General features: G+C 41.8%; 2 protein-coding genes across 21 annotated transcripts in view; one reads left to right on the top strand and one right to left on the bottom strand.

Moving 5' to 3' along the window:
* Positions 1-25,241, bottom strand: part of SEMA5B (semaphorin 5B) — a 473,766-nt gene that overhangs the window by 84,711 nt on the left and 363,814 nt on the right. For all 11 annotated transcript variants that reach the window (XM_077320463.1, XM_077320455.1, XM_077320456.1 and 8 more), the window contains 3 exons: positions 19,154-19,289; positions 15,989-16,196; positions 13,643-13,850 (listed from right to left, as the gene is read on the bottom strand). In XM_077320463.1, the coding sequence (XP_077176578.1) occupies positions 13,643-13,850; positions 15,989-16,196; positions 19,154-19,289 (552 nt within the window). The remainder of the gene's footprint in view (positions 1-13,642; positions 13,851-15,988; positions 16,197-19,153; positions 19,290-25,241) is intronic.
* LOC143829484 (uncharacterized) overlaps positions 1-25,241 on the top strand; it is a 48,281-nt gene that overhangs the window by 18,391 nt on the left and 4,649 nt on the right. For 6 of the 10 annotated variants that reach the window (XR_013228165.1, XM_077320468.1, XM_077320465.1 and 3 more), the window contains 3 exons: positions 20,098-20,370; positions 21,980-22,101; positions 22,888-22,979. The gene's annotated coding sequence lies outside the window, so the exon portion shown is untranslated. Of the gene's footprint in view, positions 1-3,025; positions 3,048-20,097; positions 20,371-21,979; positions 22,102-22,887; positions 22,980-25,241 lie in introns of those variants that run through there. The other 4 variants (XR_013228166.1, XM_077320467.1, XM_077320471.1 and 1 more) reach the window with 3 other exon arrangements.

Below are 25,241 nucleotides of genomic sequence, written 5' to 3'. Positions count from 1 at the left end.
TATATGAGGCTGATGAGTCATGAATGAAGCAAAGGAGACAAACTGCAGAATATGACAAAAATGAGGAAGGGTGGGTACGTGGATCAGCTATGCAGCAGTTGCTGCAACAGTCTGTTCTGATGAGGATAAGAAGTGGCATGTTTGGGTGGGCGTTTTGGGGTTGACTAAAGGTATCAATAGTGGAATAAAACTCCCAGTGTCTGCAAGGGAGAAGGGTCTCTGGGACCCCTGGTTTTGTCAAGTTGTGTGGGGGAAAGGGAATCAGTTGAATCAGCTGTGTAAAGCTGGATTCCTCACGTTTGGTGTGAGGCACGGAGTAATGTGAAAAGCCACACAACATTCTGAGACAGAAGAGACAAATATGTGATACACACAGCAATATCAGATGACAGTAAAGGAATAGACAGGCAACAAGGTTTATGCAAATCATTCAGAAGAAAGAGTTGAAGCCAACATTTATCAATGTAAACAAGAAATACATGACCATTGGTGATCCAAAATCTTCGTTTCACATGCCACAGTCAACAAAAACTGTGGTTTTCCTTTATGCATGAGCCTAGCCCCTGACTTTGAAACAACATTAGCCATTTGGTGTAAGAGCTGGGGCTTCACTTGGTTTAAATAACAGTACAGGAGCACATCTATAGGTGTACTGCAAGCAGGGAACCATCCAGAGATGCAGTGCTAATAAAATGTTGGCCAACGGACTGCATGTATGAATATCATGTGTATGAAAAGAGAGTTTGCATAGGGACATTAATTATGGTTGGGGGGTGGTGGTGTGTGTGGAGCAAATATACAAGAGTGAAATTGAATGAACAAAACCTATTGCTGTCCTTCCAAAAAACGAAACTGGAAACAGACATGCATCTCTCTACTTGTTCTAGCATATTTTCATTCTAGGATTGTTGCCCTAAAGCAGAAGACAACTGCAGCCCTTGAAAAATCTTGATATATGACCTTCAGTCGTGACAGTTAATTATGCACTTCTTTGCACTTCTTTCCCTTTACCCAAAACTTCAGCATAATAATTTTGTCAAATAAAATGAAAATATTTTAACTCAGACGTCTGCTTCTATAAAACGACAAACTTTCATATTGAGCACTGAGTTGCTGTTGTTTCCTTCATACCATGTGTACAATCCATTTTGAATGTATAAATTAAACAGACACCTCAGTACAATGCCTTGAATTAAGCATGCCTTTCCATGGTCACGGGTAGGACCAAAAACCCATCTAAGTTATTTGAAGATGACAGGGGGAAAAAAGCCCTTGGCTTTCACAGGCTATTTTGATTCATTTCTGTTTCCACGTCAATGATACTGCCATTTTCCACGACCACCTTCCAAGTTTTCATTGATGTTGTGTCAGTTCTGATGATCATGCAGTACAAAAACATACTAACATATTTTCTTCAGTTTTTTTCCCCTGTAAATGTTTTATCTGTTCATTGTCATGTTATGTATTGGTTCCCCCTCCCATTTTTTGCACATACGCTGAAGAGTTGCAGCATTTATGAGTACATTCCCTGCTCACCACACCAAACCTGAGAGTCATATCTGGTGTACATGTCTCACTCACTCTTTATTAGTTGCCTCTTTCCCAGCATTTCAGAGTTCTCTCTCATTGGCTCTGCCAAAATGTTTGAATTCCTTAACTTGACTTGTATCAGGTACACAGCTCACAACAGCTTGTTTCCTTCAATTGCATGTTTTTACCCTAGTTGCATGCACTGCAAAATGTATTTGAAAATGGGATGTGCTAGAATTTGCTCTTGAGTATGAATGAAGGCATGGTAAGGGAGGCAGTGATTGGCTAGTGTTGGGCCTCCCCATGGGCCTGAGCGTTTGTTTCAGCACAGGCACCCTCCTGCATTGGCCTGCAATTTTTTTATGCTCACTACCTAGCAATCCATGAGGCAGGAAAAACGTTCAGATTCTGAGCAAGGGACTATTTTGCAAATGCATTTCACAATGGGAAAAAATGGGAAAAACTAGTTTAGCAAAGAATGGGGGAGGAGAGGAAAAATTGGGATAGCGGGTAGATGTTAACAAAGTTTTCTGGAGACAAGAAAAAAACAGTAACATAGGAAAACGAAAATGGAACATTAGGGTAATCTGGAAAATACCACCCTCTTCTTTTAAAGGGTTAGCCTCTTTTCCCTATAAGCTTAACATCTTCTATGCCTTCAAAAGTGATGGCAGCATCTCAGATTATGGTCTCAAGCAATATATAGAGAAAATTATTCAATTGCTCATTCCCTGACACCATTTTCCATCATTTCATAGTGACAATGAGTTCTTTACAGAGCAATTTATTTTCTAAAAAGAGCAAAATAAAATAAAACTAGTTGTGCTTGAATATGAAGATAAATGTTACCCTGAGGAAATTCTGATTAAATCTGGATTTATGTTTACATCAGTAAAAAGAGTTATTAAAGATATATGAATAAGTACTGCTCCATAAACACTATAAAAAATCCTCCCATTGTCTTGCCAAGCAAAACCGACCTCTAATAAAAACAGAAATATAGACAACCAGCAACAGGGGCAGTGATCCAAACAAAAACTGAACTGTTGTAAAAGCCCTAATGAAAGAGACAGAAAGGAATTCTCAAGATGGGCCTGGGTCATGGCGGGTTTAAATCTTAAAAGAGCATTTAATGTAAGCAGGAATCCTAGAGAAAAGAGCAGAGAATAGGGGTGTTGACCACAGATGGGGCAAGATATTCCTCATACTGTACTATCTAAAAGAAGAAGCACTTGTTCAAATCAAGGCTAAGCAGACCAAAATTGTTGTTGGGGAAATTTCTGACCAAATAATGAATTGGAATGGGAATTATTCTGCTAGGCCACTGGAAGAAACTGTAGACAAGAGGATTCCAAAGGCAAAATCTCTCTCTCACACAGAGGCATCTGGTTTTCATTCAAGCCTATGGATTTTTTTTCTTATCTTTTTCTTACCATTTCTCCATAGCCAACAAAATGGAGGAGAACCTGAGAGGGAAAACTGACCAAAAATAAGGCGTTATTTCACTCACCAAAACAGTGAGTGAAGCAGTCATTTGCATCTGAAATTTTTTAAAATCATTAGGCTGTTGTTCACATATAACATACAGTTTGGGGCTAATGCAACCAGGAGGTATAATGCACTGGGGAAATCCTCACAAATACTCTGTAAAAAAGACATCTTTTCTCCGGTTTCTGCATGTGGCATCATTTTCCCCACAGAAGACCATCGTCGTATTTTCAATTCTATATGGCACTCACTCCTCATGGTTGTGAGTGTGACTTTTCTGCATCATTTCTTCCCAGTATTTAAAACATGCTTTGCTAGAACTTTTCCTTTATGATGGCTCCAAGGATGCCCTTTTTTGCATACATAAACATTACCACGGTTTTTCTCCCTTCTACTGTACTATCGTATACCAATGGATGAACAGAAAGCTCCTTTCTTTCTGTAGTCCCATGTCCCTGTCCAATGTGAGGTACATGTACCCCTTGTTTGGCACTGAGGGTGATAATTTATTGGTCATTCCTGGCCCCAGGGAAGAATGCCTGGCCCTGACCAGGGCCTTTTTGGTCCTGGCCCCAACTTGGTGGAATGAGCTCCCGGGTGAGCTGCGGGACCTGCAGGAGCTTTCGGTGTTAAGCAGGGCCTGCAAAACGGAGCTCTTCCACCAGGTCTATGGTTGAGGCCAGGGACAGCGAGGAAGATCAGCATGGCCCCCTGCAGTGGACTCTTTCTTTCCCCCTGGAGGTATGGAGAGGAGGGTGGGGGTGAGGTTGAGGAGGTGATTTCGCCATGTTATTGTTGCTTTTGTTGTGTTTTATTGTCTGTTTTAATGGGTTTTATTGGGGGTTTTATTGGACTATTTGTAACCCACCATGAACCATACCAGGAGTGCCGGACAATAAATTAAATAACAACAACAACAACATGTTTTCACTGTTAAAGATGTTGTTTATTGTATTTTAGCCCATTTTTCCAGCCTGTCAATATACAAAATATAAAATATAAAAAAATAAAATATGCTAACCATGGGTCTGCAGGTTAGCTGAAGGAATGTCATGGACATGTTGCAATTATTTTCTTCAACGGATGACTCCATTGAGCTATTCTTCTTACTGCAGCATCTGCAAGCTACTTAATGTTCTGTCAAGAATACTGCATAGTCAGTGTCAATCTGCAGTAAGATGAGACTAATTTCATCTTGCATACTAGGCACAAAGTTGTACTAATGACTTATATCCTCAGGTAATTATATTTGGACTTCAGCCAGTTAGCTAGAGGTGTAAAGACTTCAGTATCCCCATCCTGAGCTTACATCAAAACTGCAGCAAACTTTCAAACAAACACTGACCCTAAAACAGCCTCAAGAGAATTAGCAATCCTGACATGACAGATCAAAAGTAAAGACCAAAATCCCCTGAAACTGCTCTCTTTTACCAGGTTCAATCATCAATAGTTTATGGGGTTCACTTCTTCTTCTTTCCCCCCCTCCCCCCGTTTCCAGTGTCTTAATAGCAAACTTGCCAGTTTCTCCATTAATGCAATGTTAGTTAATTCACTGGGATTTTGTAAACTTGGTTCAAAAACGCAAGCTTTTCTTAGTGATAAATTATAGTTGGTTAAATATCACTTTTAAAACATTTCTGGCGGTCCTCTCCCCCACGCTCTTTAACATCTTTGTGCACCCTCTGTCCTAGCTGGTCCAGAGTTTTGTGCTGGCTTCTCATAAGTATGCAGATGGCACCCAGCTCTATCTACTCATGGTTGGCCGCCCGGACTCCCCCCCCCCCGGCCATACGTCTGCCAGTTGTTTGGAAGCTGTAGCTGGGTGGTTAGAGCAGAGTTGCCTGAAACTCACTCTAAAATAAGGAAATGACAGTAGGCACACTGCTTTACTCAACTCATACTTTACTTTTGAAACATTTATGATTAGGATATTCTGGTAGAAATTGGTCTCGCTTTTGTTGTTGTTATTGAATTGTGAAGAAGAAGAGTTGGTTTTTATGTCCTGCTTTTCATTGCCTGAGTCTCAAAGTGGCTTACAATCGCTTTCCCTTCCTCTTCCCACAACAGATGTCCTATGAAGTAGGTGAGGCTGAGAGAGGTGCAGTCAGAACTGCTCGGTCTAACAGTTACTTTCATGTTATAGATAGCACTCTCAGTGAATATATTTAATTCAACTATGTGGGGGTATGGATATTTTTGTACATTTCCAATTATTATTTGTTATTTGTTATATGTTATACTAATAAGGACATTTGTTTATGTAGGACTCATTGCCACTGACGAAAGCCAGACTGAAAATGGAAAACAAATGAATCTAGAGACCGTTTTGTCAGAGTCAAAGTCTAAATAAATGAGATAAGAGACTTTTTTATCTTCTTATAGTTAATTAAGCCACTGGTCAGATTCTGTCTCTCCTTTGTTACAATTTTGGAATTGTCCACTTTTTTCGTGCAGCACTTAGATCAAGGTTAAGGGCAGGCCTGTACAGAGTGAGTTACAGAAGTATAGCCTAGAGGTGACCGGCGCATGGATCACTGTGACTATTTACAAAATATGAGTCCTTTCTATGTTTCCTTAAAGGATTCTGTATAATCAGCAGTCTTTGCTGAAGTTTTAACCAAATACTTTCCTGCTATGCAAGACTGTACAATATTATTATTATTATTATTATTTCGATTTATTTCCCGCCACTCCCAAATGGCTCGCGGCGGGTTACAATGTCTTAAAAAACCCATTAAAACTCCCATTAAAAGACTTTAAAATGTCACAACATGGCAGCACAATAATAAGATCCCCTTCCTACCCCCATTCCTAAAGAAGGGGGGGTGGAGGAGAAGGAGGTCAACGATGTTCAGGAAGCCCGAGGGAGAGCAGTCGATGTACCCCGGCAGCCCCAGCCTCAACCATAGACCTGGCGGAAGAGCTCCGTCTTGCAGGCCCTGCGGAACGTTAAAGGGTCCCGCAGGGCCCGCAGCTCACCCGGGAGCTCATTCCACCAGGTGGGGGCCAGGACCGAAAAGGCCCTGGCCCTGGTCGAGGCTAGGCGTGCTTCCCTAGGGCCGGGAACGACCAGAAGATTCTCACTCGCAGAGCGCAGAGCCCTGCGGGGGGCAATAAACAATGCCAGTATTCTCTTACTTTACTGATCACACTTTCTGGATCAAAATAGGTTTAAGGACATTTTATGAGTGTATTTAATTAACATAATAGTCACAGCACTTCAGCTAAAGTAGCATGATAAGCATCACAATCCTGGAAGAGCAACACAACTTGTTTGCTATTGAGAAGTCACTAAGCTCACTAAATGATCCATAGCTGCTGAAATGAAGATGGTCTTTGGCAGCCCTGAGCAGCCAGCTCTGGGTATTGGGTCCTCCACAGGTATGCCCAGCACTAGAATTTCTCCTAGGCCCGCTATGCATGGGCCATAATGCCCGTGCTGTGTTTAGGCAGTTATCAAAACCACTATTCCTGTGTGCACCAAGCAACTGAGGGATGGACTGTTTTTGAGGTTAGAGATTTTACCTGAAGCATGGTCTGGCCACTGCCTACCTAAAGCTGAGGCAAGTATAGCTCCAGCACCCCACATGAGAGGAGGCTGGTTAAAATGGGGTGCCCATGGAGGCTCATGAACCTTGGGGGACTTGTGGGCCCAAAATACATACTCAGACTGCAGTGGAAGTCTGGAATATTATTATTATTATTATTATTATTATTATTATTATTATTATTATTATTATTATTATTATTATTATTATTATTTCGATTTATTTCAATTTATTTCCCGCCACTCCCAAATGGCTCATGGCAGGTTACAGTGTCTTAAAAAACCCATTAAAACTCCCATTAAAAGACTTTAAAATGTCACAACATGGCGGCACAATAATAAGATCCCCTTCCTACCCCCATTCCTAAAAAAGGGGGGGTGGAGGAGAAGGAGGTCAACGATGTTCAAGAAGCCCGGGGGAGAGCAGTCAATGTACCCCAGCAACCCCAGCCTCAACCATAGACATGGCGGAAGAGCTCCGTCTTGCAAGCCCTGCGGAACGTTGAAGGGTCCCGGCAGGGCCCGCAGCTCACCCGGGAGCTCATTCCACCAGGTGGGGGCCAGGACCGAAAAGGCCCTGGCCCTGGTCGAGGCTAGGCATGCTTCCCTAGGGCCGGGAACGACCAAAAGATTCTCACTCGCAGAGCGCAGAGCCCTGCGGGGGGCTAGGGCACTAGGCGGTCCCTCAGGTATGTGGGTCCCAGCCCGCGTAAAGCCTTAAAGGTTAAAACCAGAACCTTGAACCGGATCCAGACAGCAATTGGTAACCAGTGCAGCTGCCTCAGCATAGGCTGGATGTGGGCCCTCCAAGGTGTGCCGGTGAGGACCCTAGCACCTGCATTTTGTACTAGCTGGAGTTTCCGGATCAGAGACAGGGATAGGCCCGCGTAGAGCGAGTTACAGAAATCTAATCTGGAGGTGACCGTTGCATGGATCACAGTGGCCAGGTGTTCGGGGGACAGGTAGGGCGCTAGTAGCCGAGCTTGGCGAAGATGGAAAAATGCCTGGCTGGCTACTTTCCTGACCTGCGCTTCCATAGTCAGGGAGGCATCAATGGTCACACCCAAGTTTCTGGCCTGGGACACGATGGTAAGATGTGCCCCTGCCAGGGTGGGTAAATGCACTTCCTGTTCCCACCCCCTACTTCCCAGCCACAGGACCTCCGTCTTGGAGGGGTTGAGTTTCAGGCGACTCTGCTCAAACCATTCTGTCACCGCTTCCAAACATCTGGCGAATGGTTCTGGGGGGGAGTCTGGGTGGCCATCCATGAGGAGATAGAGCTGGGTGTCGTCAGCGTACTGGTGGCAGCCCAGCCCAAAACTCCGTACCAGCTGGGCCAGAGGGCGCATGAAGATGTTAAATAGTGTGGGGGAGAGAACCGCGCCCTGTAGGACCCCACAAGGGAGTCCATAAGGGCACGAGAGCTCATCCCCCACTGCAACCCTCTGGGTCCGGTTCTGGAGGAAGGAGCGTATCCAGCGCAAGGCTGTACCCCGTATCCCCGTACCGGCGAGGTGGTGAACCAATATCTCATGGTCCACGATGTCGAAAGCAGCCGACAGATCCAGAAGGACCAGCATGGCTGACCCGCCTCTATCCAGCTGGCGACGGAGATCATCCAGCAGGGCGACCAACACCGTCTCCACCCCGTGGCCAGGGCGGAAGCCAGACTGATATGGTGTTCCTTGAAACTATTGACAAGACTGCCCCTCTACAACCACTTCTGCCCCTGGGACATTAACTGGCCCCCTGAGTTGCCACAAAATTGGGTGACCTGAAGACGGCTGAGAAGCATCTAGAACAATGCTGGCAAAGAACTTGTGCCAAATTTGATAGATTATGCTATCCAGCTAATTGGAAGATTAATGAAGCAACACTGATGGGGGCAAAAAAAATGGCATTTCTCTGCTGCTATAGCATTAGTTAGTTCACAACCATCTTAACTGATCAATGTAGCTCATCAACTGCTTATGCCAAAATCTGAGCCTTTCTTGTCTCAGGAAGGACCATTAGCTGCGATACATTTGCCAGGTTTATACCTTGATCTGGTATCGACTATAACACAGGCACACCAGAAGAAAGGCAAAGAAAGGCACATTCAAAAAGCCTAATTGGTGAAGAACACTGTGACTCAGCTATTATCAGGAGCCAGATGGAGCATGCATATAACTCCTATTCTACAGTCACTCCACTGGCTGCCCTCCAGTGACCAGGCTCTATTTAAGGTACTGGCTGTTACATACAAAAGCATTAAGGGACTCAGACTCTCATATTTGTAAAAGTGCCTCTCTCTCTAGGCACCACCATGACAGCTTCACTCATCTGAGCGTGGTCTTGTGCCAATCTGCAAATGGGTAAAATCAACAACTGCCTGTACACATGCTGTGTGGAATGACATGCCAGAGGAGGTCAGGAAGGCTCTCAGACTCTTGGCTTACTGCAAACTATGCAAAACTGAATTATTCAAGAGAACTTTTCTTCACAGGCAATAGAGTTGCTCTGTACTAAATGATCCACAAAGTTACTTAGATAAATTATTAGGGTTTGTTATCTGTACTATTGTGTTTAGCTTATTCAAACCAGGATTCATGGCTGTTTTCAGTTGTCTCTGAGTAGACAGCGTTCCCAGAGGCCCCACTCACCTTCTCTGCCACCAGGTATTCATGCCCTTCTTACCTCCCCACTACCTGCAAGCATCCTGCTAGTCTGTCCTTCCCTTGTCTGCTTACAAGATTCCCCAATGACCCATATTAAAGTCCTTTCCCCAGTGGTCCCAAGCAGTTAGTGTAGCACTCCAGGCTGGAGTGCTTGTGAGTGGGGACAGAGGGTGCCAACACCCTGGGCCCTGGCAGCTGCCCCACTTGACCATATGTCGATGCTGGCCCTGCTAGGATCCTACTATGTAATTTTTGTGTTATGTTAAGACTTTTGCCTTTCTTAATTCTGTTTTTGGATTGATCCTACAACCTTAATCCTATTGTATTTATGACTGAATTTTGTCAATTGTATTGGCCTTGAGTTCAAGTAAGAAAGGCAGACTATAAATGATGGAAATAAAAAACGCACACCTTGAAAGTCTGCTCTAAAAGGCTAGAATTTTACACATGGCAGACAATGTTGTCCATGTGCACCTTTCTTCTAGTACTCCTCCTTTTGGAAACTCTGCTCTGGAAGCTTAGGGCCTTGTCATGTTAGAGGCTCAGATTGTCATGATTAGGCTGAGTGCAGCAAAATGGCAACTGCAGGAGGAAGACCCTTGCTTGCATGAACTCTGGACCCTGTTGCCTGTGGTTCTCCAAGGCAGCTCACATTTAGGGGGATGCATGACTTGATGCTGGCAGGTTAATAACTTGATCCAACAAATGCCCTTAATCCTATTAAAACCATCAGTCAACCATTTGGCTAGGCAGGAAGGCTGCTCTCCTGATCCATTCTCACTTCCAAAGATTACAAAGCATTGATTTTTAATTCCAACCTGAGCCAAAAGTAGTCTTCAGCAATAGCATTTGTCCACAAGTACCTCACTAGTAATATGCATACAAAGGGGGATCTCAAGTTTTTAATTTTCATAGCTGGTTCTGCTCTCAAACCTTCTTGCAGTGCTGCAATCACCTTTCCGTTCCACAATCACTGGATGCTGAAATCCCCAGACCCTTGTCATAAAGATGAGCAGAGTATGTTTTCCCTCCCTTTCCCGTTCTGCTTTGCTTCCAGGAATTCACCCTTCAGCTCTCCCTACCCGCCTACCTCTTAGCTTCTCCATCAGCCGCTCCCTGCCTTATTGCCAGCCAGGCCTTTCCCATGGCATCCTCTCCTGGCTAGGAATTGCTTCCCTTTTTATTCCAAAACCCTTTCTCCATTTATCCCATCACACGTTTTGGTCTTGCTCTGAGCAGACCCACACCTATCTCCTTTCTTTGGGTTATTTTTTTTTTCTGGACTAGTCATGTGGAGCAAAAGTAACTGGGTTTTTAGCTTGAAGGAATACAGCTAAACACCAGGATGTTTCAACATGAAGAGCTATTACTGGACTGCCGGACATAAATTGATGTGGTACTCTTGCCACTGGATAGTTCAGTCTCACTACCTTGTGCTACTGCCTTGCCACCTCTTTTTCTATTCTGTATCCTGGTTAGGTCAATTAAAGTTACTTTCTAGTTAAGTACTAGTCCCCCTCCCATCTTTACCTCTTTGAGATATTTATGGTGCTAAACATGGGAGCTGTGTATATGAATAAAAAAGATTCCTTTCTGCTCCTGTATTCATGTTCTTCATATTTTGAGATGTTCTTCATGCGACAACGACCAATTAGGTAATGACAGTGCAGAAACGACAGCAAGAATCCAATTCCCTTTTGACCAACATGACTCAGTTAATTTTCTGGTATTAATCAGTCATGTCCAATTCTGAGAACAAATACCTCGACCGTAATATATTAACTGATCCTCATCAGTCCAAAGTAATTTTGTCACTTTTCTTTAAAGGACATAATAATGCTTAACAAGGCTCGGGCAGGAAAAAAGAGCAAGAGTTTTAGAGGTGATTTCATAATGCCAGAGCAAGCTTAATGAATAACAATCCTTTTTAGAAATCTAATGATCATGAAATCTACCCGTCTGAGTTTCTGAGAGATGGGAAAAGAAAAGTATTAGTAAATAGCCACACAAAGCTTACAAACAAACAAACAAATACATACATAAATACATAAATAAATAAAGACTAGATTGTAGAGACTTACTAAATTAATTTTGGAACCACTGTTATGTTTGTTGTCACTATATTATCATGCATACTCATGATGTTGTATGTAAACTGCCACGAGCCTTAGGGGGGGGGGGTACAGTAAATAAAATAAATAAATAAAATAAAATACATTCCCAGAATTGCATGAAGCATTTTATTTTATTATTATATTTTAATATCATCAAACAGGATAAAAGAAAAATCTGCCATAACGTGGCCAGGGTATTGCTAGAATACTTACAGCCTGATACCGTGTTTAGAAGATCAAGGAAATCTTCTGTTTCAGCAAAATAGGCAAATATATCCTCCTCCCCCTTCCCCTCCCCCCCCCACACTCTCTGAGAAATCAGGAGGCATTTGAGACTGGTGAGATGAATGTTCATTAAGTTCAAACATTTTTACCTACACCTAAAAGAGAAAAATAAAAAAAAGAACTCTCATCTCTTCAGGATGACAAATGCAAGGTTTGAATGCCCAGACACATCGTAAAGCCGTTAATGTTCCCTCCCCACTTTGGCTTGCTAGAAAAACATGACAGTGCACATCTCCAGAAGCTTGGTGAAAATTCAAAGCCTGTCAACATTTTGCTAGTTCTCCAAGGCAAGGTCATCTAAGACATGCAAACCTTTTGTCCTTAAGACTCTTGGATGGCAGGGATTGCAGTCAAGAATGAAAATTGGAAACAAAATATTGTTTTCCCCCTTCCATCCTAGAACTGACAATTTAAATGTGGCACTTTTCCAGGCAGCACCTCTGCAGGGAATGAGCAACTGGCTTCAAAAAGCAATTTAAAAAATCTTAGACACCCAAACTAGTGTGGCTGTTCTGACCTGAAAGACTCTGGACCAAGTTGGTGCTGACAGCCACAGGGAGGAGAGCACTGTCAGACAGTTTGTACCGTGTGGTCATGGCCATGGCCATGCTATCTGCCTGCAGAAGAACAATACTCGCAAAGGGTACAGAAGTAGCTAGAAAACGGAAAGCCTCTTGCAATTCAGCTGGACAGCTGTAAGATATACCGATTCAGTAGCCTCAACATACGCTGTGCATCACATCACACGTACACTCTTAGGCATGTATGTTTAACGTATCACTGCAGTCCTACCTGATGTAGTCAGCCATGTGAACAGAACTGCATAATAGTCTCTGAACAGAGGCAAGGATCAATTGCCTTTCACTGGGTATTCCAGCCAACCTTTGTAGAAGCCTTTTTTTTAAGGAGCTGAGAATACAAATGATTCCTGCTGCCCAGGACCACTTTCACATCCAACAAAAGAAACTCTGGATGGCATTAATGAAGCAATGATGGGTTCTGGTTAAAAGCAACAGATGTAGAACAATAAGCGAAGCGGCACAGTGTTTCTTCAAACTAGATTCACTTCAAGACAAAATCCTCCATTGTCTTTGCCTGGGCTTGCCATGTCTTTGCTGGACTGGTCCAACTAAAGAGGCATTATGGTGGTTCTCCGCGTTATAGATACAACTTCAGGCACTATTTTTGAATTTTCTTGCTATCTCATAATGCATTGTATTGAACAGGGACAGTAAAGCCAATAGTGGAATGCAAGCATTCAGATATGTGTTGAACTTGGCTCAGTGAGTATACTTCATTGTATACTCTTGTATACATTGTATACTTCTAAGCATTCAAGAATCGGGCCTTGTTCATACATTTTGAGATCATTAAGATGGATATACACAAAAAGCTCAATGGTATACCACAAAGGGGACCAGATTATTATGGTAATTAAAGTGCCAATCTCTGAGGAGTCCCCCATGTACTGACTGCTATTCTGGTTCCTCCTTATTTATTTACATAATATGGTAAATGTCATGATGGAAGATTTTAAGTCAAAGCAGTTTCACTATGGGGGGGGGGGAGCATGAAATACAAGCTCATTCGACTCTATATGGAGTGGCGCATACATTAAAGACAGCCAGACCTCAATTTTAATTAGCAAAGAGGTTGTAAATGACTTTGAGTCCATCAGAATCAAATATTATTGGTCAGAATCACATGCAAAATGTAAAAAAGGACAGTAAAATTAATTCAGATGTGGCACTAACAAGAAACAGAAAAAAATAATAAATATCATAAAATATTCCTTGTTTAACATGGGGTTAATCTCCACCTGGGATTAGTATGGATGGTAAACCATTGCCTTCAAATTGCTCCCTTTGTTTTCATAGGCTATCTGTACACGTCAGTGTCTTCTGCCTCTCTTAGAATGATGAAGAAAGGTATTTCTAAAATGAATCAGACTACAATATGTTTCCCTGGTGCTTTTTCTTTTGAGCTGGCACTGAATACATCAGAGCCATAAATTTGCTTACCCTTCTGTTCTGTACATTGAACACCTCTCCAGAGGAATTTTTAGCACTCCATTATTCAAACCCACAAACAGCGATCTGTCACTGTGCAGAATTTGGAGGCTTTGGATTGGCTCCTTTTGGCTGGCGGGAAGAATCTGCATTTCCTCTAAATAACAGCTCCGCAGGCTCTTATTAGTGGTAGAAAGCGCCTTCAAAATGGTGCCGTGCTCTAGCGAGACAAGAGACAAGAGGCAAGTAAATCTCCAAGACGGTGGTTCAGTTTATCATCCAGCAGAGAGAGTAAAAATTAACTACATCCTATATACCACCCCCTCTTTTAGCTACACACTTTAAAAACTATGTGTTAAAATAGGATAGCAAATCTTGAGGCAGAAGCCTGACTTTCTTGCAAACCTAAGTGTTCAAATCATATTGTAAATATATAGTGCAATAAGAAAAGGTGCGAGCAGTGAATCTGCCTAAAAGTAGCATGTCCTTACTGCATGTCTAGACTTAGGTGGACTGCGGGCATTTTAACAAGTATCTCTTGGCCACAACAACCATTCTCAGAGTTCTTTTGAACAAGTACAGGCATGGCTAGGATTACTGCCTTAATGATTACTGTTCACTATACTTCTGTCATTAATCTCTGCAATTTGGGACTCCTGCAGTTGTTTCGAAAATTAATTCTGTCTTTGGTATCTTTGTGATTTTATGTTACTGGAACTAATCGCATTCAAAGTGGTAAAAGGCAGATAAATTAAGACTTAATTTGGTTGATGATCACTTCTGAGTAAGTAGGCTACTCCACATTCATGGGATCAATTTTACTAACACTTAGGAAGGTCATATATCTTATTGTAAAATCAACCTATTCTCAAAATGAAATTATTTAAAAAAAAATGCAGGGGTTCAGATATTAATTAAATGCTTCGTTTCTATCATGTATGCAAAAGGTACCATTTGTATCTCTTGCAATATCTCAGCCAATCCCATTTTCTGTTGGAAGGAATGTTACAAGGAGCATGGTAGGAGTCACATTGTGTCCCCTGCAGCACTCCTCCCAGTGGGAAATGGACATGAGGCAAAGGGAAGAATTTCCCAGTTTTTCAATGGGAAGGGCTTTTGAGGCAGTGGGTCGCGGTCCTGTTTTCTCATTAGTTTTTCCTTCAGGAGATGGGGCAACTGTTGGTAGTAGGTTCTTTTCCGGTTGCAGACTTTGGGCAGATGCCCAATCACGTCAACCCTTGATGACAGCTGCAACTACCCAGAATTACCATAAGAACTTCTGAGGTCAGAGTACATGGAAACAGTGCTGAAGTTTTAATATGGGACTTGAAGCTAATTTGAGGGACGATTTTATTTAAATAAGTAACACAGAAAAGTTATATAAAATCTGGTAGGGCAGTGTGTTTTCAACCTTTGCCTTCACTTGAAACGCTGAGATAGTAACTCATATTTCAGCGTTAAAACCTGGATAGCTCTCTTGATGAAAGTCTATACGTGTTTATGAATACTGTTGGAAACAGATGCTTACCCTGGCAGTAAGCATTCCCACCTCACCAATAAGGTGCAGTGAAAGAAGCTAAATAACCGATCAGAAGGTTAGACAGCCATCCAGCCATCATTTACCTCCTCAGTCCTACTGTTCTTCCTTAAGCTTTCTCACAGGAATGATTGGTCCTTCACAGTAGTTGCCTCTCACACGTATTCCCATAAGAATCCTACTTTGGATGGTATGTCTATCTTTTTGAATTAACCATGTTCACCATCTCATGCCTATCCCAAACAGAAGCAGCACTCATTTGTTGAGAAATTACATAAATGAAAGAAGAAGAATCTAGGATTGTAAAAACCTTAAAAGCTATCCTGAAGCACAGATATAATAACCGTTGTTAATTAGGACTTGTAATCTGTACTTTCATCACTTGGGCTTGGTCTGCAAGAAAGCCACTCTGTTTTATTTGCACATTTTACTCCCTTGTTTATGCCGGGAGAAAAAAAAAAGACAAGTGAGTTAGTGGAAAGGAAATGACTTCAGCCAAAGTGCCTTACAGTGCAATTCTAAACCAAATTGCAGCCATCGAAATTCATTGAAGTCAGTGGGTCTAACTCTGTCAGGGATTGTATTGTCAGAGTATAAGGACTTCCTTGTGCTTAGGTTACACAGATTAAAACAAAGTCTCTTTTGCTTCTTTACCCAATTTCAACAGTAGCCTACCCTTTCAAAATGACAATTCACTTTCACCCTGTTGTTACTAATGGATGACCTCTGACTCTGTAGAACACTTAGCAAGTACCTCAAGAACTGTTTAACAAACTCGCAAATGAGAAGACAGAAGGCTCCCGGGTGTAAAAGGCACCCACCTGTCCCAATGTACATCACATGGTAAAGAACATCCTTGCCCTGAACAATGTCAACCACAAGCTTGGAAAAACGGATGTTGTCCTGGGTGACGTATGGATCCACTGAGACGGGCTGCACCACATCATTCATCAGGAACAAGCGTTGAGCATCCTGGAGGATCCTTTCTGTCAAGTTTTCATTGGGGCTATCATCATTCATTGTTCCACACTGGAGATTGAAGACACAACATCAAAATGGCTCTTCTCTTATATACTGAAACCCTGTTGGATTGGACTCTCAGATGTTAACGAGTAATTAATAAGAGCATGTCTGGGATACTAGTTAATGTGCTGGGCTACGGATGAAGAAGCCTGGGATCAAACCCATACTTGGCCATAACTCACTGGGTAATTTTGGGCCAGGTTTTTCTCAGGTTAACTTCACAGATCAGGACAATGCAATGCAAGAGGGGAGAACCATATCCACCACCCCTGAAATATCCCAAGGTGGGATAGAAATGTAATAGAAAGAGAGAGAATCTCTGAATACATATAGGACATTACTTCCTGTGTTAAAATACATTACAGTGCAGTAGTTTGTTATTGCCATTATGCATCCTTCCCTTTTATGTAGGCATTAATCCTGGCAGTCTGGATTTGCATTTTGTATAATGCTACCTTGGAGCCAATGAATTTGCCTTTGGCCAATGTACCCTGCCCTTTAATGTACTTATTCTTCTAATATTTAGAAATACGATTCAGGATTAGTAGATTCATAGATCATATGGCAGATTAATAATGAATGTGTGTGGTAATGTGAGAGAGTTTTTGTGTGTGTGTTCTGCTGAAACAAATGTAGTTTTTAGGGGAGAGAGAGCACTTGTGCGTTTAATGGCATGAAATGTGTGGGCATGGTACAGGAGCCTGCCACATGAGTAAAGCTGCCCTCTCTACTTAAGGTCTAGTATTTTCCATATTAAGGTTGAATCAGACACATTCTGTGAATATTCTCCCCCCCCCAGTTGTTCAGGAGCCTGATTTGGATCACAGCATGCCAAGAGGGGGGCTGCACTTCATTTCTTTTAAGGAAACTGAATGTGTAGCAGAGAGAGAGGGAAGAGGGACATCAGCCTTTTATTACAAAGCTCAGCTCTTTGGGGGTGGCCCAGGGACTGGAAAGGGATCAGGAAGCGGAAGGGAACCTTTTAAAAAGTGTTCTGCCCTGCTTTTAGTGAGAAATGGCTGTTTCCAATTGACTTTCATATAATTCTGAGTAGTCAGAAATTGTGAATTGTTAAAAGAAGAACTACCACAATTCCAAATCCATATTTTGCTATTAGTACCTATCCCTAGTATCCATCTACAACAACCAACAATTACCAAACAATTATCTCTGTTAATTCTGCATCCCTTTCTGAGATGGAAAAGTTTCTGATATTATTCCGTCATGAAAACAACTAAGTGAGAATTCCCCCAACCCCATAGTTTCTTCTCAGATATTAAATTACCTTTGTCATCTCTGAAAGCCCTTCATTGACCTCCGGTTATTTTATACTTGAAAAATGCTGTAATCTTTTTTTCCAATCTTCCTGTCACTCTCCACATATGTTCCTTTTTCTTTTAAAGAACTTTCATCTTGGTTTTGTAATCTTTGCACACCACTTCTACAGTAAAGACTTTGCACTGTATGTAGGTCTTTTTGAAACCTGGGTGTTTTTCTTTTGTTTTTATTTTCTATCCAGGAATCAATCTTGGCCACTCCAAATATCCCTGTCTGCCAGATAAGTTGAGAACATTCAGAATAAAAACCCTCCAGATACTTCCATGAACCAGAGTCCGGAGGGTAGCTAATGTGTAGATACGGATCCTGGAGAATTTTATTAAATAGCATACATCTGTTTTCCTGAGGATCAGGAAAAATTCATCCCAATTGGTTAAAAATCATACTGAGCCATAAACATTCCTTTTGAGGTAAACAAGAGCATTCACTCTAGAGAAAATGGCAATTCACTCCTCACTAGCCTTTTGAGCATAAAGAAATGAATCATAAACTTAATAGGATGCTGGCAAATGTTCCTCCCTAGATCTTCCAAGATACCCCTGATCAATTTTTCTGGGTAGAAATTGATTATAATGTACTCATGTCTAAAATGAATTGAGATGCTACAGCTGTTATGTTCCTAAAAATCAAGCCAGATGGTACAAATAATAGGGATGAACATATACATTTTCTCTGCTAAGACACAGAACTGAGCTGTAGAAAGAAGATCGCTCCTATGCGGAGTACCATCAAAGAGCTACTGTATGAATTTGCTAGTTTTCCCCTTCACTCTGTCCCATTTCTTTTTTGTGTCATGTAGGTCATACTACGTTATTTTGAATTTGTAAACCATGTTAAATCCAATAGCAGAAAGACAGTGTGTAAACAGATCCAATAATTACTATATAATAAACTGGGCAGGAAGGCAGCAATAGAAATACCCACATCTCTAGTTTCCTTCAATTTTTATTTCAGTAGAACCAGCTGTTTCTTCCTTGTAGCGGCTCTCAATGCCACTCTGATAAGTGGCAGAAGCACATGACAGGGACGTCTGCTCTAGTTCCTGCCAAAACCATGGAACCCATGGAATGGTTGGTGCTAACGTACAATTAATTTACATAATAATCCTCCATGTTCAAAAGCAAAATGGGCGGGTGGCAGGGACTTTTCCTGTTGTGGCCCTGAGACTGAACTCCCTCCACAGAGTTTCCTCTAGCTCCGTATCTGCCACCTTTTTGTTTTACTAATTTGTTTAAGTAGTTTAAGTAACTATTTGTGCCTCTCATTGCACACAACAATCCCCATGTGTTGTGCCCAGTATATACATTCCCAGAAGAAAATTGGAAACATCCAGTTGACAGCATTGGGGCCTTAGAAACCACCATAAAAAGAAGAAAAAGGTGTGTGCAATGAGAGGCGGACAAGCCAAACTTTTATTCGGTAAGGAAGCTATTCTGTAAGGTTACACTAGGTTGAAAGAGAGCAATGAGGTCTGTAAGTCCACCCAATGTGCTTCTTAAGCGAATGGAGATTTGACCCTGGATTCCCTAAATCTAACAATGTAGCCAAGGCTATCTTCAACAGTTCCATCCAATAGGAAACAAAATGGCATGTGAGTGATTCAAGCTGTTGCATTAATAAAATACCTGAAAATTGGAGATGGGGTTGATTGTTGGCAACCACGCGGATCTTGGATTTTCTTGGTATCGGAAAGGCCCATTAAAAGCTTGTGTAATCGCACTGAGATTGAAGGCACATACTGCTGAAGCAGCAATACTGTTTCTGGAAACAAGGAGAAAGAGAAAGAAAGGAAATCAATTTAATCTTTAGAACATTGACACTTTCCTCATAACAGACATCAAACCTCACTAAAATAAATTGAATGTAAATTACAGGGAATAAGTGCACAGGGCTACTCGCCTCAGAAAGGAAGGGGGATCCACATGGATTAGATGACTATTAGGAGGTGCTGAAAATCCATTCCTGAATAATGTACATGATTTAAGACTCAAGGAAGCAATTTTGACATGAAAAGTCACACACAGTTTAATTCACATGGAACATTAAGACCGATATCCCATCAATCCTGATTGATTGGAAGTGGCCTAGTTTTTCAAACTCCAGTTTATTTCTCAAGGTGAGATTTAATTTTAAGCTCCACAGGCACATCTGAAAAATATAGCTTTGATAGAGGTGGTTATATTTGTTTCTATCCAAATAGCCTGGGGTGAGAAGCTTCAAAATCTCTATTCTGAAATGTATATCCATGCTATAGTAAGGCCCCAACAGAAGGCAAAAGGCACAGAGATTAGAACAGAATTGTAGCCTCATCTTCGATATCAATGCGTTCTGCTTAAGTATGGGTTCAGAAATGAAAGCCTGAGAAACAGAAGTTGCAGTTTGCCCATAATTCCCAAGTAATCAACACTGTTGCCTTCATCCAGCCTGGTCTGTGTCTCGCTTCCTCTCATATCTTTTTATCTGCCCCCTCAGAGCCCAACTGTCCATCCTCACAGGTTTCTGAGCAAGTTCTAAGATTTCAGTGGCAGCTGAAGAATAACTCTTTGGTCCTTCCCTCCCTTCCTTGTAGATCTGACAAGAACTCCCCCTTAAAGTGAACAAGCAAAGGTCAGTCTGTGTGTTTGCTGTGTGAATCTACAATCAAGATCACTTGATAATGTATGGCTATCAATAAAAACCAGGTCAGCAGATGTTCATCATTTAACCAATGTGAGGACTGCAAAGCTACTTTCTTCTCGTGCCTTGACTGAACTGGGAACTGATCAGCTATTTATACTCATTAAGAAGATATATTTATAGCCTTCCAAGTCAATGGGCCCATGGACACAGCAAAGCATCTGAGGCAAGTTATCTTCCTGCATGTTCCTTTTGTCAAAAGCATCACCCGTTATGCACGGGCCAGAATGCCCGTGCTGACGGCATCAGGGCATCGGGAAAAAACCCTGATTATGCTAGTCCCCATCGCCAGTGCAGGCATGGCCCGGCCCAGGGTCACGGAAGGCCCACGGGGGCTCCGCAGAGTCAGCAGGAGCGTCCCCAAGCCCCCGCCATAGTGCATGGAGGGGGCCTGCTCCCCCATTCCCCCCAGCCCTTCCCCACATCCCCCCAGCCGCTGCCACTTACTCTGCCCGGGAGCGTCTTGGGCTTCCTGGCCCCAGTGCACAGTGTGTTTGTGCATACACAGGAAACGGCGGGGTTATCCTGCCCCGCCGCTACGGCATGACGGCTGCCCGACGTAGCGGCTGCCATGCATAATGGGTCCATGTATTCTAAAACATGACTGTTCATTGTTTAGCACACTGCATCTAATAAGCCACCCAGAAGTATTCATGTTTTCTGAATGGGAAGCAAAGTTGAGGAATCATAATTCTCCAGGAGACTCCCCACCAATTTCTGACTATCTTATAAAAGTCCAAATGAGGTTTCTATACATTCATTTCCATTGGGGGTGAGGGGAAAATTAGAGATTACAATAAAAAAACCCAACAACAACAGAGAATACAAATATCGAAGGCCAGTTAGGAACAGCACGCAAGGCTTGTCATCATGCTGTGTAAATGTCTGAATGATTGCTTTATATATCATGTTGCTAATGGTAACAACTTGAACTGCTACAAATAGAAGATTTATTTTTTACTAAACCAGCAATTACTTAAGAACACATACTCTTAAGTGGTATCAGTTTAGGCAGGCAGCAAGCAAACAAGGTCATTTTAAACAATTTTACAACATGGAGAAGCAATTTAAGGGCGCCTCTGTACTGCTCCTCCTTTGTGATTCTAGAAGCCATCTTGAGCGTGATTCTAGAAGCCATCAGGCTTATACAGCACACCTACCATTTTTTTTGTCCTGCAATATGCTCCTCAGAAAATAGAAGTGGTCCCCCTAATTTTCTTTCTTTTACTTTTTTTTTGCTCAAAAGATTTTACACTTCTCCATCATATAAGTCAATATGATTCCATTATAATTCCACCACATTAAAAAGTCATCTTAAAGAGTTTCCTTAACTCAAAGATGAATATAGAGCTCTTTTTTTAACCACTGGGCAGGCAGGACATCTCTCTTAATTCACTGTTATATGACTGCATGCTCCATCCCACCAATAGCCACCCTTCCGTTTCACTGAGCAATGGAGCAGTTTGCTTTGAACTTGTCAAAGCACCACATGCTAAATCTTTCTTCACTGGTGCCTGAGTGTTATTGACATGTTGCGTGTTCACAGAAGGCAGTTCTTTAGACAAAGCTAATAACGAGTGACAAGTTAATGCCTTCAGGCACAAGAAGGAGAAGAGGGAAAATAATGGTCTAAATAAAACCTTGTATTGTTTCTGAGTGGAGTGGGGTTTCTAATGCAAGCTACTGAATGGTTCAAAGCAAAACCTTCCCCCCAGAGGGAACTGTACGATACCATATGCAGGGGAATGTACAGTGCAACTCTTATTATCTTCCAGCTTTCTGTTACTACCTCTGGAACACCGGCCCAGCTGCTAAGCCACACAATAACTTTGCCCATAAAAGATCTGATGTGGAAATAGTTGAGTATCTAGTCCAAAGAACCCAACATTTCTAACAGGTACTGTAAAATACAATATATTTAAACTCTCAGAGCTTCCGTATTTTTTCCACTATGACTGCAATTGAAAATATATATTAAACCCTGCACGCTGCAAGAGTTTCCTTCCTAAATCAAGACAATACTGCTGGGACATATCTGGAGGGCTGTGCCTCAATAGTAAAGCACATGCTTGACATGCAGAAGGTCCCAGTTTCAATCCTCGGCATCTCCAGTTAAAAAGGACCAACCATTTGGTGATGTGAAAGACCTCTACTTGAGAACTTGGAGAGCCACTGCCAGTCTGAATAGAGTACTCACCTTGATGGACCAAAGATCTGATCATAAGAGGGAGGGCAAGAAGGGATGGACCGGGGATTACTAATCGCCACTTAACTCACTGTCTAAAAGTCTCTAGAAGCCCAAATGGGTTCAGGATGACAGACTAATGGGGGGAGGCATTCCTGCCTCTACTGTGTCATTTTCCCAAGCAGAAAGGCTGGAGGCAGGTATTAATTTAAGGATGAGCAAATTTCCTAGACCTAACCAACCAAAAACATATTGTGTAGTTTGGCTCTGTTTGTGCTACCAGGACTAAGTTTTGAATGGCTGAGCAAGAGCATGATAATTCAAGGACTGAGGAAAACAGAAGCTACTGATGACAAAATGCTGACATGCTTTTGGATGTGTGAGGGGATATCATGGCACAATTATGACGTCTTTTTTTTTCTCCTGTGCTTGTTGTGGACTATTTCGTAATGGCCGTATACTTCCACGTACCCATTTGAATCCTACCACTTTGCTTAGCAAAGTGTGAAACCTTCTTCAGGACTAAAGAAAGGATACGGACTGTTCTGCCAGCAGAAGAGCCTTTGAATAGAGGAAGGTTCTGGACGACCGTAAGTGGAATGCTAGGATGCAAGCTGCAGGCTTAAGTAAAACTCAACAAAGGTCCATAAACGCCTTTGACAAGTCAAACATTCAGTGCTGTAACATATGCATAATATATGAGGTTATGGAGTCACTATTTTTTTTATCATCTTCTTTTTTTTCAACTCCCATAAGTCAGCAAGAATAGAACTTATTTCACAGTGTGTATGTTTCTGACACCACACAAAATGTGTCTGGTTGAACATTATAAAAACCATACTGACACTTCAACTTTGTCAAAAGGCCAAGAAGCAAGCAAGAATCTTAGGCTTAAAACTATTTTATTCCAGGGTAAATTTCACATAAATAGAGAGCACAGTGAGCTGTCAGGATAACAGTAGAACTAGAAAAGAATTCTTGCATTATCTCCATGTGCACTTTGGGTTCAGCATCTTCAGGCAGAACCAGAAATGCAGAAAGTGGTACCAAAAATAAAAGATCCTTTCTGGACATGATTTGCCAAGCTTTGTGCCTCATGTGCTGACATTATTCTGTGTCCCAAAATGTTGCAGTTTGGATTTTCACAATCGTGGTGCAGCTTTCAGGGATGAGATATAGTGAAGGGGAGCAGCCAAGAACAAGAACACATTGTGGACATTTCCATAATTAACATCATTCACCTCCTCCTAATATTTTAACTATACCTTTGAACCTGGCCTTCGCTTGTGATATGAGCTCCCTTTTAAATTCAAGCCTACTGATTAAGCCTGAATGTTGAAAAAGTGGGCTAAGTCCAAGAGCTTTAAAATGGGATTTCAGTGACCCTTTTGAAAACTTTTGTAACAACTTCTTAAATATTTCATAAGCTACCTCCCTAAATAGCCATCTTTCCTGCTGACTTAGCTCTGCATTACACAACAACGAGCAATAAATCCGACTATAATGTGTTTTTTTCCATAATGAAGTGCACCATGCTGGCTGATGCCCATTTTTGGAGAAATTGTTCCTGACCCCATTAAATGAGAAGCTTTCAGATGCAAGGATTTTTCCTCCTCCCCTGTTAAGAATAAACATGTTTTAAAATAAAAACAAAGCATCTTTTATGCCTCAGCCATACTGCTGGAGAAAAATGCCACACTTATTCTGTATGCAGAAAGCATATAGCATGACAGAACTCCTGAAAGAAGTTAAAAGAATAATTACCATTATTTATCTAGTTGTGTGACAAATTGGAACATTCTCCCTACTTTGAGTACTTGAAAGAACAGTGTGTCATAGCACACAGCCACTATTTGATCTGACGCTAGCTATTATCACAATAATAATTTCTCTGTTTGGTTCTGGAGAAGTTATAGAATAATAGTTTTTTCCTCCCTAGCAAGGCAAGAAAAGGAGAAGAATTATATATTTGCTCCTCCTTTTGCAACTGACTGATTATTTAAAAGACAGCAGTCTAAACAATGTTGGAGTGAGATGGGCGAAATACATTCGATTTTCTATATATTCTGAATAATGGAAGGGATACTTCCTTTATAAACAGCCAGGGATAGGTTTAACATGACTTTCATAAAGTTACTGTATACCCATTCATAATATAACTATCCTTCTTCCTGCTCTGTGACTCAGAAACCAATTGCCAGTCTATCAAAAGTTAACATATGGTAGTGCCTAATTAATATGACACAAAAGAGTGTGGGACTGTTTCATTAAGTCGAAGGTTCAGCAAAGGGGAGAACACCCTAAGCTTGTGCTAATTCAGCAATGAGTTCACCCCATTTCCCAAGCTATCTGTGAGCAACTGTTTAAATTTAAGGGGAAATATGGTCAAAAGAGCCTCTTGTAGTGCAGGGTGGTAAGGCAGCAGACATGCAGTCTGAAAGCTCTGCCCACAAGGCTGGGAGTTCAATCCCAGCAGCCGGCTCAAGGTTGACTCAGCCTTCCATCCTTCCGAGGTCGGTAAAATGAGTACCCAGCTAGCTGGGGGGTAAATGGTAATGACTGGGGAAGGCACTGGCAAACCACCCCGTATTGAGTCTGCCATGAAAACGCTAGAGGGTGTCACCCCAAGGGTCAGACATGACTTGGTGCTTGCACAGGGGATACCTTTACCTTTTATGGTCAAAAGATATTACATAAAAAAATGATTTCCTACATTCTTTCAATGGGCCTCTTCACAGAATTATACACTGTTGTGAACATCCAAGAAGTTTAAAAATAAGATGAAAACTATGGCTAAATGGCATTTGTGACATTGTATTTGCTACCTTCAAAAAATGTTTGAAAAAGGCAGA

The sequence above is a fragment of the Paroedura picta genome, chromosome 2, assembly GCF_049243985.1.
Source record: "Paroedura picta isolate Pp20150507F chromosome 2, Ppicta_v3.0, whole genome shotgun sequence".
In the NCBI taxonomy this organism is placed as follows: domain Eukaryota; kingdom Metazoa; phylum Chordata; class Lepidosauria; order Squamata; family Gekkonidae; genus Paroedura; species Paroedura picta.
This window is presented reverse-complemented; position numbering and strand designations above follow the sequence as displayed.